The 13,246-nt window shown below is 45.6% G+C and overlaps 1 protein-coding gene across 1 annotated transcript in view; it reads left to right on the top strand.

The window, feature by feature from the left end:
- Scpep1 (serine carboxypeptidase 1) overlaps nucleotides 1–9,861 on the top strand; it is a 28,716-nt gene extending 18,855 nt beyond the window's left edge. Inside the window, exons 10-13 of the mRNA XM_051193151.1 lie at nucleotides 410–523; nucleotides 3,717–3,854; nucleotides 5,430–5,593; nucleotides 9,233–9,861. Coding sequence (XP_051049108.1) covers nucleotides 410–523; nucleotides 3,717–3,854; nucleotides 5,430–5,593; nucleotides 9,233–9,304 — 488 coding nt within the window. The 3' untranslated portion in view covers nucleotides 9,305–9,861. The remainder of the gene's footprint in view (nucleotides 1–409; nucleotides 524–3,716; nucleotides 3,855–5,429; nucleotides 5,594–9,232) is intronic.
- Nucleotides 9,862–13,246: the final 3,385 nt, after the last annotated feature.

The following is a 13,246-nucleotide window of genomic DNA, read 5'->3' as shown; positions in this document are numbered from 1 at the left end:
TCTGCTCACGGAATTGCAGTGTCAGGTCCCTGCAGGGCTGACTTCAGTGGTCTCCCAGCTGGTCCAGCTTGGCTTTGATTGCGGAGTGCCTGTAACACCACCACCACCATCGCCCCACCCCTGTAAGCTGGCCGCTCCTTGATTCCTCTTCTCAGCTGACTTCCTTTGTCTGTTCAGGGTCATCGAAGTGGCCCTATAGTGCGTAGACTGTAGTTATCAATACTAACCAATCCGATTTCAACCTGCTTCTGGGCTCCTTTCTCCCCTCCACATAGATCAAAGTGACACCATTTCCTTCACCAGGAAAAAGCCTCCCACCGTTTTGCCAACTCCCCCAGTAGCTTGGGGAAGATGTCTCCGGGGTCCTGATCCCAGGCCTGTGACTCACTGTGTACCAGTTTGCTTTCAGTTCGTCTTTGTCAGCGTCACGTGAGAAATCTACAGGGAGACACCTTAAGTCAACTCATGAATGGCCCCATCAGAAAGAAGCTCAAAATCATTCCTGAGGATTGCTCCTGGGGAGGTACTTAAATGGCCTAATCAGGTGCCATTCGTAGCCGGGATGTGTGCAGGTTCAGAGCCCTTAATTCGCAGACTGGGTTTCCTTGGTGATGGCGGTCTGTTGTAAGTAAAATAATTTTACCATCTGCAGCAGATGTAGAATCAGTCAGCCACATGACAAAAATGAATCAGAATAAGGAGCTGGCAGAGAAATGGGTGGGAAGTGGTGTGCGGTTGGTTGTGACTCGATTGCTGTCACTGTCGAGGCCTAGTATGGGCGCATGGGGACTGTTAGACCCTTCACCTCTGTAACACAGTGAAATGATAGGAATATGGTAATACACACCTGAAATTCCCAGTTCTCAGGAGGCTGGCATAGAACCACAAATTTGAGGCCAGCCTCAGCAAAACACTGTTTCTAAAGAAATAAAATAAAGGGCTGGGGAGATGGCTCAGTGGTTGAACACGTGCCATCAAATCTGTTGACCTGACTTCAGTCTCTGGGACTCGTTTGCTGGAAGGAGAAAACTGACTCCCAGAAGTTATCCTTTGGCCTCTACATGTACCCCAGGGCATGTATGTCTCCACAACCCCACCCTCCCCACCCCTCTACCCCCGCCCCATCAATACATATTAGAATTTTTAAAATTATAATGAAAATGCTGCTTCTTTTGTGTGTTTTGGTTAGGTTTTTGCTTTTTCAAGGCAGGGTTTCTCTGTAGCTTTGGATGCTGTCCCTGAACTCACTTTGTAGACCAGACTGGCCTCGAATTCACAGAGATCCGCCTGCCTCTTCCTCTGCCTCCCCAGTGCTGGGATCAAAGGCATGCACCACCACCGCCCAGCTAAAAATGATACATTTTTATTTAAAAAAAAACTCCACAGCTGGCCACATGAAATTTCTAGCCAAAGGTCCTTTGAAGGGCTTCAGATGGTCTGTGTAAGTGGGTGGGGTTTGTCCTATTCCCATGCTGGCCTTTTGAACATGCTGGTGTTAGACACGGTCTGCCATTTCTGTGTTCTGGTCTGCCATGTCACCATGTGGAAACATTGGAGTCTTCTGAGACCAAGGCCAGATGGGAATCTTGGATAAATTCGTATTTAGTCCCACAAGGACCTTTGAACAAGCAAAATGGCATTTGTTTGCATCCAGGACTACAAGGGGGCTCCTTTCTCTGATCACCCCTGATGGGAGATGCCATTATGTATATATGTTTCTCATACTGGTTAATAATAAAGCACTGTTGGCCAATAGGAAAGGAAGATAGGAGGGACTAGGAGACAAGGAGGAAAGAGGAAGTAATAAGGAGGAGTCAGGATGGAGAGTCTGGAGAGAGCTGGATGCCAGCCGACTCCCTGGTAAGAGAAGGCCAAGTAAAAATACATAGATCAGCAGAAATGGGTTAATACTTAAGACAAAGCTAGCCAATAAAAAACTAGTACCTGGCCAACAGTATAATATCAAATACAGAGTCTCTGTGTATTATTTGGGGCTGGCGCTACAACAAGACAAGACCAGCGACGGCAGGCAAAAAAAAAAACGTACTCGTTACACACCCCTACACCTCCCCTACCCTCTACCCCCCGTAGCTGCTGACAGCTGTAGGTTGGGCTTTTGTTTTGTTTTGTCTTTTCTGATTTTGGCTTTTGTTTTTTGGTTTTTGTTTTTGTTTTTGTTTTTTTTTTTTCCAGACAGGGTTTCTCTATGCAGTAGTCCTCTCTGTCCTAGAACTCACTCTGTAGATCAGGCTGGCCTCGAACTCAAAGAGATCCACTTGCCTCTGCCTCCTGAGTCCTGGGATTAAAGGCGTGCACCACCACTGCCTGTTGAGAAGTATGTTTTGACCCTGGCCCTGACTTTGTTAGGATTCATGGGTCACTCTGTCACAACCTGTATCTCTGGAGCTCATTCCTAACTTAGTATCTTCATGTCTTTGCATCCAATAAAAAGCCAGACTGTGGTGTTAGACACTGCAGGGGGTTCCGTATAGGGGCAGATAACTGTAGTCCCAGGACTCAACAGGCTGAGGCAGAGCCATTGAGAGTTCAAGGCCTGCATGGGCTGGCTACAAAGTAAGGTCTTGTCTTTAAAGTAGCCAGGTATAGTGTCTCACATGTGTGAACCCAGCACTTAGGACACTGAGATAGGAGTATCACAGTGAGTTCTAGGTCAGTCTGAGCTAGAGTGAGACCTTGTCTCAAAAAATAAAAAAATAAAATCAAATAAGGACTAGGGAGATGGCTCAGTGGTTAATGCCCTGGATGTTCTTGTAGAGGACCTGAGTTTGGTTCCCAGCACTCACACTGGGTCGCTTACAACCTGTAACTCCAGTTTCAGGGGACCCAGTATCCTCTTTGGCCTCTACAGGCTTTGCATGCATGTGGTGTACCTAACACAGACACACACACACACACACACACACACACACACACACACACACACACACAGAAAAGAAATCTTTTTAAAAATCCAAATAAATAAAAAGGACAAGCTGTCCTTGGCTCTGAGTTACAGTTGGTCATTCAGGCCCGAATTTGAGTCTTAGCTCACCAGTGGCTGGTTGTTTTAATCTGGCTGTGTTCCACAGCCTCTCTGACCTTCACTGACTTGAACTTCGTCTAGGCTCCATATCTTCCAGCGTAGTAAATGGCCTCTGTAATATTTACCTAGCCCATGCTTGTCAGACAAATGGCAGTGGCTGTTATGTTGTCACCAGCTATGATGGTAGGGCAGATGGTCAGGCATCAGGAATCTGCTTTCTATTGTCCGACTGGTACCTCTTAGCCATTTTTCCTGGAGACCTGCTTTGAAGTAACTTAGATCTGGTTTGGTTTGTGGTTAGATAATCCCCCGTTCAGGTTAATTACTGGTAGCACAGCCCTGAGACTACTTAGCAGCAAACTAACTGTGGCTCAAAGTACAATATATTCCCAAGTGGACCAGCCAAAAGAGTCCTCTGCCTCTGTTTCCTTCTGCAGATTTCAGCTCCTTGTTGCACATGGCAAGCTCCCAAGCAAAGGGACCATATGTACTGTTTCTGTCTCCTTTCCGCCCAGCTATTGCTGCCCAGTTGGTCCTTCTGTGGAGCACCTGTCACTCGGCCTTTGCTACCTAGGGACTTTTAGGTACCATAGCTTAGAATGCTTGGGTTGAAAGATACGTCTTAATCTGGCCCATTCTAACCTGCTACCTGTCTCTCCTCCTCCTTTTGTAGCCCAGTCATCTTACGTCTTCATAAGCATGGAGGGTGACTTCATGAAGCCTGTCATCCACATTGTGGATGAGTTGCTGGAAGCTGGGGTCAACGTGACTGTGTATAATGGACAGCTGGATCTCATTGTGGACACCATGGGTAGGAACCAACTCCGAGGGACACATGGATGCAGTAGTCATGGGTCAAGCTAGAAGGGAATGACCTTGGATACATTAGCCTTGGGGTTGGTGGCATTAATGCCAGGAGGAATATCACTTCCTGATGGATATACTTCAACCCCTGATTTTGACTGTTGAGGTGTGACACATGAGGCAATTCTGGGGTACCTGGGTATGGTTAAAGAAAAGAATAATATCCGCCTCCTCCTCCTGCCAAAGTCTTCCTGGCTCTTGAAGATACTGCTTAATTGAGGGAAGGGCGTTAAACACTAACAACTCTATTTCCAAGGCTTCAGGAGAACTGGTCTCTGTAGGACCTCAGGCAGGATCCCATTCTCTTGTCTGAAAGCCATGTGCTCTTTGAGGGCAGTAGAGTCCTGTGTGTGGATGCTTAGAGACCAGATCTTAGAACCCACAGGTAAAGCTGTGCCTAGTGACCTAGGCCTGTGATTGGAAGGAAAAATATTGGCTCAGGACCCCCCAAGACCAAGGTCTCAGCACAAAGGAGATTTCTTTGCCCCAGAGGGACAAAGGGCAGGGAATAACAGACAAACACAAGAGATAAAGGATGAGGGAGAAGGGAACCAGGGAAAGGAGGCAAGGGTATTCGTCCCTCTGGGTAGAGAGGAAACAGATGTGGCACATAGGCAAATGGGAGCTTATAAAGGTAAAGGGGGAACCCCATGCTAGGATGAGGTGCTAATGTTAATTAGGTGAACCAAAAGGGGTTCTGATTGCTAGCTTTCAATGCTTTGATAGCTGGACCTTCCTTGGTAGTCAGCCTTAAGAGGCAGAAGTGGCCAAATCAGGGAATAGACCTTGGGGGCTAGCTTTAGGAATGTAATCTAAGTTTTTAACAAGACAGAGGGAACTAGGGAGAAGGGCGAGGCCTGCCAGAGCCCCATGCGCTAGTGGGCTAGTGTCCCTTCAGTGATTATAGCTACTGAAGCTGACTCAGGATAAAGGATAATTGATTTTTTTTTTTTTTTTTTTTTTTTTTTTTTTTTGAGACAGACAGGGTTTCTCTGTAGCTTTGGAGCCAGTCCTGGAACTCACTCCATAGACCAGGCTGTCCTCAGACTCACAGAGATCCACCTGCCTCTGCCTCCTGAGTGCTTCAATTAAATGTGTGCACCACCACTGCCTAGCAGGATGATTCAAATCTTAAAATCTAGATGAGCAATAGTGTGAGTTCAAGGCCAGCCTGGAACACTTGAAATTTGGCAAGATGTTCTCTAAAAACAAACAAACAAAAAAACAACAACAATAAAAAACATTTTAAAAGTTAGAATACAAACAAAAAAACAAAACAACCTCCCCCTCAAAAAAACAAAGACAGCTCATAGCTGTTGGATTTCTCAGTCCAAGTATCAATGGGAACTTCTAGAAAAGAGGTTCACAAGCCCCACCAAGAACTGCTTGTGACAAGATCCCAGTGAGTTTAATGCATATTACAGTTGGGTAGCATTAAGTTATAGGACCTAGATTTTATTTTCTCTGTTCCTGACTCCGTAAGCTCTTAATACCAATCGCATTCCTTGGACCCTCTCACTAGGTCAGGAAGCCTGGCTTCGGAAACTGAAGTGGCCATATCTGTCCAAATTCAACCAGCTGAAATGGAAGGCCCTGTACAGCAATCCTAAGTCTCTGGAAACATCTGCTTTCGTGAAGTCCTACAAGAACCTAGCCTTCTACTGGATCTTAAGGGCAGGTCACATGGTGAGTGATCTCTGTTCTAGACTTTTATTCTAGACTTGAGGATAGTGCTGTATGGGAAACCACAATGTTTCATGCATATGTCCAACGCCTGGACTGGCCTTCAAAGAAAACTTCAGGCTTGGGAATATTTGGTGCCCATCCGTGCCGTATCGGGCCCCTACCACACACTTACCCCCACCATGTGTGAGCTCCAGCGTGTGTGTGTGTGTGTGTGTGTGTGTGTGTCTTATATTCTTGTATGCATGTGGAGGCCAGAGTTATACTGGGTATAATCTTCTTTGATCACCTTGTTTGTTTGTAGGCAGGGTTTCCCGTTGTCGCCTTGGCTAGCCTGGGACTCACTATGTACACCATAGACCAGGCTGACTTTGAACTCACAAAGATTCTCCTGCCTCTGCTGGGATTAAAGGCACATATCACCACACCTGGCTCAACCTTATGTTTTGAGAAAGGGTCTCACTGAATTTGGAGCTCACCAATTGAGCTAGGCTGGCTGGCCAGTGAGCTTGGGGTCTGCCTGTCTCTGCCTCCCCAGTGCTAAGATTACAGGAGTGGACTGCCATGACTGGCTTTTCACAGGATCTGAACTCAGGTCCTCAAGCTTTTGAGGCAACTTTACAGGCTGACTTATCCCCCTAATCTGTGTTTTAAATAAATATATATATATATATTTTTTTTTTTTTTTTTTTTTTTTAAGTGAAAATTTACTAAGGTTGAGCACTACTGATCCAAAAATCTAAACTCTGGAACTTTTTTTTTAAACATTAATATGACTTTGCAAGGAGAAAGAAAGGTCACTGCTGGATCTCGAGTCATCTGACATAGTCGAGATACAATGTACTAAAAATATTACACAAATTACCTTCATCCCGTAAGATTGAGTGACAGTCATCTTGGATCCCAGCCTCAAGATTTCTTGTTGTGTATATGCAAGTATTTCAGAATCTGGGAGAAAAAAATCTCAAGCACCCTGGTGTTGTGCACTTCATCTAAGGGCTACCCAGCCTCTGTTAGTGTTTCTTTGAGGCTGAACATAAACTCAATCTAAAGTTTACTCTCTCTGGGAGAGGTATGCTGGGCTCTCCAATCTCCGTTCTTTGTTTTAAATGAATGCATAGGATGCATTGCTCTTAAGTTTACCCTGTGGGGAGAAGGGAGAATTACCTTCCTGTGACTGTGTAAAACTTGTAGCTGATCTAAGCACAGTGACACCCTGCTATAATCCCAGCACTCAGGAGACAGACCAGGAGGATCAGGAAGGAGTTCAAGCCTGCCCTTGGCTACATGGTAAATTCCAGAGCCTGGACTACATAAGGCCCTGTCTCAAAACAAAACAAAAATGCTGGCTGCTTTGTGAAGACTAGTCATAGTATGCATGACACAAGGTGGGGTGTGTCTCCAAGCAGTGGTGGCCCAGGGACATGTTTGGAAGAGGCTTTGGATATAAAGAAGGCCTCAAGGCTGTGGGCACTTCCATGTCCGTGGAGGGAATGGACTATTTCCTTTTTGGGTTATGTTGCTTTCTTTGAGCTGAGAGAGATTACAGGGGCCTTAATCCCAAGTGTCCCCCAGTCCCACAACAGACACACATATGAATGATGGGACTGGGAATAGCAAAAGGCAGAAGGGCCCCCAAGACCTCACTCATCAAACACCAATGTGTTTCCTAAGTACGAACCATGTGCAGGTGCCTGGAGCACAGGGCCACTCCTATTCATACCACCCACCACTCCTAGAGACCACCGCAAAGCTTTTCCAGTGGAGAAGGAGCCAAGGCTTTCAACCTTCCCTCACTTAATGATGTATGGAAGAGTTTTTACTTGTATATTTTTTTCCCAGTGCATTCTCAGCTTATGTTTATTGCTAAAAGTATATACAAATGGTGCATTTTCTAACTCTTAGTTCCTTTTCCAAAGACTCAAATCTCTTCAAAACTTCCTATATAGTTTTTTTTTTAATTATTCTAAAAATCCGATATCAAAGAAACAGTGGAAGCTTCAGGATGCAAGCTGAGCAAGGGTTCATTTCTATTGGGTTTTAGGTCTTCATTTAGACTCTGTCTCTGCCTCCTCTCTGTCGCATCCCCAGCCTGGACAAGGACCTTCCTCCTGCAAAAGGAGCACTTTCAAGTGTTTAACGTCCCCTTCCTTCTCTGTATTTGTTAGTGTGTGTGAGTGGGAATGCACATGCCTTGAAGTGTATATGGACATCAGAGAATGTCTTACAGTTGGTTCTCTCCCCCCACCTTTTAAGGTGAGGTCTCTCTGTGCCTGCTGTGCCCGTCCACAGATTTCTGGGTGTTTCTCCTGTCTCCCCCTTTTGTCTGACCATGGGGGAACTGGGGTTACGGATGCACACCACCACATCTGGACTTTTAAATTGAAAGAACTTTTTTTTTTTAACTAGTTCATTTTTATTCTTTGTGCATTCGTGTTTTGCCTGCATGTGTGTCTGTGTGAGGGCGTTGGACAGCTGTGAGCCACCACATGGTTTCTGGGAATTGAACCCAGGTCCTCTTTCTGGAAGAGCCGCCAGTGCTCGTAATTGATGAGCAGTCTCTCCAGCCACCCCAACATTGTTTAAATACATTGTTGGGGTTTTTGTTTGTTTGTTTTGCTTTTCTGTTTTGAGGAGGCAGAGTCTAATAATTTAGCCTAAGGTGTCTTCTGGCTTTCTATATTGCTAAGTCCAGTTTTGAATTCATGATCCCCCTGCCTCCTCCACTCTCAAGTGCTGGTCTTACAGGCTTGTGTCCTCTCAGCTGTGGGTGAAACACTGGACTTTACGCATTCCAGGCAGTGGCTTTACCAGCTGAGCTACATCCTCAGCCCTTCTTTCCGTATCTTCTTCCTTCTTTCTTAAATAGACCAAGTCCTGGTACCATAAACACAGCCACCATGAGAAAGTCACCAAGGGCTGGTGATGGGAGATGTCATTCTGTATATGTTTCTCATACTGGTTAATAATAAAGCACTGTTGGCCAATAGGAAAGGAAGATAGGAGAGACTAGGAGACAAGGAGGAAATAGGAAGTAGTAAGGAGGGGTCAAGATGGAGAGTCTGGAGAGAACAGAACCGCCATTTCTCCGCTCTCGGTAAGACCACGTGGAAATACATAGAAATGGGTTAATAATTAAGATAGAGCTAGCTGATAAGAAACAAGTAACTGGCCAACAGGATTATATCTAATACAGAGTCTCAGTGTATTAATTGGGGCTGGCGCGGCGGCAGGACAAGACCAGCAGCGGCAGTTGGAAAAACCGTACACCTTACAGGCTGGATGGTAAAACACTTGCCTAACATGTGTGAGGCCCTAGATGTGATTTCCCGCTTTGCTAAAAAGTGGGAGGGGATGGAAGAAGGGAGTGGGGAGTGGGGAGTGGTCATGGAAAGAGAGGTGAGGGAAAACCAACAGATCACCCCCAAGTGCAATAGGAGGCTCTCCCTTTAATGCCAGCTTCTTCAGGCCCCAACACGTTGGGTGCCCAGAAGAACTTTGGTCCAGCAAGGAAGTGCTTTCTTTACAGGCAGCTGTCACAGATCTTTCTAGATCTCCCCTAGAAAGGTAGGTGTCAGTTACCCTTGTCCTTGACCCAGTAGTTATGTGGGGAACACTAATTTAGATGCTTCTTGGTTCTAGGTTCCTGCTGACCAAGGGGAAATGGCTCTGAAGATGTTGAGGCTGGTGACTCATCAGGAGCAGGACGCCTGAGCTGAGCTGGCCGAGCCTGCAAACCCTGGAGCAGAGCCTAGGAAGTAGGTGCTAATGTCTCAGGCTCTTCCCTGATTCTCCTGTGGGATGTGATTACGGGGGTTCCTGCCATCTCCTATACATTGGAAGACCATAGCTTCTACGTCAACTTAGAAGTCAGCTCTACTGTGTATAGAATATTCAAAACCAGACTCATTTCATCAAAATGAAGGGTTGTAATGGATTGGCCTCTTATTACAAAAGCAAACGATAACACATGTAAATTCCAGCACTCGAGAGGTAGAAGCAAGAAGATCAGAAGTTTAAGATCGTCCTCAGCTGCATTGCAAGTTCAAAGCCAGCCTGCACTGGATGGGAGCGACACAAAGAAAATAACAAGCACCCATTGAACTGCCAACTCAGTGTCTACGCCTATAGGTCTTTTATTTGCTACATATACCTATATATTTTTACAAAAATGGAATCCATATTGTATGCTGTTTTGCTCTCTATTTTGTTCACGAACCAACACAACCTGCACTTCTTTTCCTGTCAATAAAGTGCTGTGATATTTTTAATGACTGCTGAAAATTCTACTTTGTGATTGCACCTTTTTAATTGTTTCCCTCAAATGTTTCTAGTTTGTCCCTATTGTAGATGGCCCTCTGGTGAGTCACCCTACTAGCCAATCATTTTATGCACACTTCATTTCCCTCTGGTAAACTTGTGGAAGGATACATGTTTGGTCAAATGGTTTCTACCTTCCTTTAAAATGAAGATGAGAAGATGAGAACTTGAGTTCTGAGTAAGTGATCAGGTAACTTCCATGACAATCTTGGACAGCAAACACGCTCTGCCTGGGGAACATGAGGGCTTCCTCACAGATCCCAGCAATGTTATCCGAGTGCCGTGGCCAGACTCCTCTCCCTGGGGCTCACTGTCCTTAAGTCTCTTGTGCCCCTTGGAGGGACCATTAGAAGCCTAACTGGATCCAGCCTGCATATTCATTCCCTTTCTCTGCTGCCGTTGCTTTGTATTGTTGTTAAAGGAAAGAAGCAACTCCTGAGGATCCCTCATGCAGCCCTAGCTGTGTGTTTTCCTTTCTCTGAGGGCCTATCCTGTGCTTAAATCCCCTTAGGCTGGAGAGATGGCTCAGCAGTTAAGAGCATGTATGGCTGGCTCTTCCAGAAGGACCAGAGTGGTGAAATTGTGTTAATGCTCTAACAAATAAAGCTTGCCATAGAGGCCAGGCAGTGATGGCATACACCTTTAATCCCAGCACTTGGGATCTCAGGCCTTTGATCCCACCACTAGGAAGGAGGAATCAGGAAGTGACATGGCTGGATGGAGTGAGGAATGTAAGGTGGACAGAGACAGGAGCTCACCTGTTTTCACTCTGAGGATTTCAGAGGTAAGAACCTTGGTGGCTGGCTGCTTTACTTCTCTGATCTTTCAGCAGTTACCCCAATATCTGACTTCAGGTTTTTCTCATTAAGACCAATTAGAATTCGATCTACACCAGAGTTCAATTCCCAGCATCTATGTCAGGAATGCTCACAACTACCAGTAACTTCAGGGGGTCCATCACCTCTGGCCTGTGTGGGTACCTACACACACACACACACACACACACACACACACACACACACACACACACAATTAAAATAAAATGTTGGGCGGTAGGGGCGCACTCCTGAGGCAGAGGCAGGCAGATCTCTATGAATTGAGTCCAGCCTGGTCTACAGAGCTAGTTTTGGGATATCAAAGGCTACAAGAAACTGAAAAACCAGAAGAAAACCTACAACTGAACAGGTAAGCTTGAAACCCTCTCTTTGGGGTCATTGAAAACATTGGATTGCCAGCTTTGTGGGGGTCTCGTCTGTTGAAAGTTAGATGTACACAAGTGTGTGTTTAACACAGGTGAGACTCTGGACTCAATTCCCTGCATTTGGGAAAAAAAAAAAAAAAGTCAAATAGAATAGAAATACCGAGAAAGGTCATATAGGTAGAGTCTAAGGAAGTTGGCGACTTCAAACCTTGCCTAAGGAGGTGAGTTTCTTTGAGATCCTATGCTGAATGCCTAGATTGCTCATGCCCCCATTCCTGCTTGCTGTGGTTTGAATGTCCCCTTTAAAGCTCATGCTGTCAAGTTCTTCCTCTGTAAGTGTCTTGGGAGGTAGGGCCTGAGAATGTTCCCATCGTGAATGTATCAGTGCCATTCATGGCTTAGTTATTAGGATTGCCTTTGGGTGAATTGTAGACAGATTTTTCTTTGGGCCTCCAGCTCACAAATAATGACACGGAGACTTATTATTAATTATGAAAGCTTGAGCTTAGCATAGGGCTTGTTCCCAACTAGTTCTTCTAACTTCTAAATTAACCCTTATATTTTTAAACTACGTTCTTTTATGTGGATCCGTTACCTTTACTCCATACTGCACATCCTGCTTCCCTGTGTCTGGCTGGTGACCCCCACCTTTTGTTTCAAGGTCTCTCTGTCCCTGGAAGTCCCGCTTAACTTCTTCCTGCCTAGCTATTGGCCAATTTATTAAACCAATCAGAAGGCACCTTGGCAAAGACATATCTTCACACTGTAAACAAATACTCTGCAACAGTGAATACAAGAAGAAACTTGATTATAAACTCTCAATCTGTGGTATTTTGTTACTGCATAAGACACAGCATTGTCTATTACATTGGCTCTACTCCAAAGCATGCCTTCATAGGGAATTCCCTGAGATCCGTTCACTGGAGAAGGCAACTCTCAGGCTTGATTTACACATTCCTGACCCTGGGCAGGTTTTTATCACCTGAAGATGCACAGCCATAGCCTTCCTCTGTGACAGCCCTGAAAGATGGCCATTCTCCCAGAGGGTAGAACCTGGGACCATGTTCCAGCTTCACCTCACTTGAAAGGAGGTGCATAGAAAAATGGACCATTATCAAATCCTCATTTGACTGGATAGTCCAGGCCCTAGAAGAAACACAACTGAATACTAATGACAAAATCTGAGGACAATATAGGAAGCTAGCATGAGTGTGAATGCCTTGTAAATTCCCACCCAAGGATAAAGTAAGACTGAAATAATCGAGTGTATAGGATGTAATAATGTGTAGTATGTAGGATTACCTCTGCTCTGTGTACACCCATGCCATGCACATACAACAGATAGCCTCTTGTCGGCATTCCTGCAGGCAGATGGCTCACGGACAAAGTGGCTGTGGTGACAGTGGAGGTTACTCATGGACTCGCCACTCAGCAAGGCTGACCTGACTACAGCCACTGCTGGGGACCTCATCTGCCAACAGAAGTCTCTCTACCATTGCTTGGGGTTCGGCCAGCTCCCTAGTGTAAGGTTGATTACCTTGGCCCACTTTCATTATGGCAATGCTTTATTCTTTCTGGAGTTAACACTTGCTCTGGATGTACATTTGCCATCCCAGCTCACACCACTTCTACCAGAGCTACCATCTGTGAACTTAGTAAATGCTCATCCACAGCCCTGCTATGCACCACAGAAGAGTTGCAGCAGTGTATTCTTGCAGAGTTAGTTATTTCCCATTGCTGTGACAAAATGTCTGACAGAAGCAACTGAAGAAAGGAATTGCCTGTCTTGACTGACAGCTTGAGGGCACAGTCTGTCTTAAGTTAGGGTTTTCATTGCTGTGAAGGGACACCATGACCATGGCAGCTCTTATAAATTTAATTGGGGTGGCTCAGTCCATTATCATCATGATGGGGAGTGTAGCAGCTTGCAGGCGGATGTGGTGCTGGAGCTGAGAGTGCGGCATCTTGCAGGCAACAGGAAGTAGACTGACTGTCACACAGAGGGAAACTTGAGCAGAAGAAACCTCAAACTCCACAGTGACTCACTTCCTCCATCAAGGCCACGCCTCCTAATAGTGCCAGTCCCTTTGAGGGCCATTTTCTTTCAAACCACCACAGTCTGTCATGGCAGGGAA

This window comes from Phodopus roborovskii, unplaced genomic scaffold, assembly GCF_943737965.1.
Source record: "Phodopus roborovskii unplaced genomic scaffold, PHOROB, whole genome shotgun sequence".
Lineage (NCBI taxonomy): Eukaryota > Metazoa > Chordata > Mammalia > Rodentia > Cricetidae > Phodopus > Phodopus roborovskii.
This window is presented reverse-complemented; position numbering and strand designations above follow the sequence as displayed.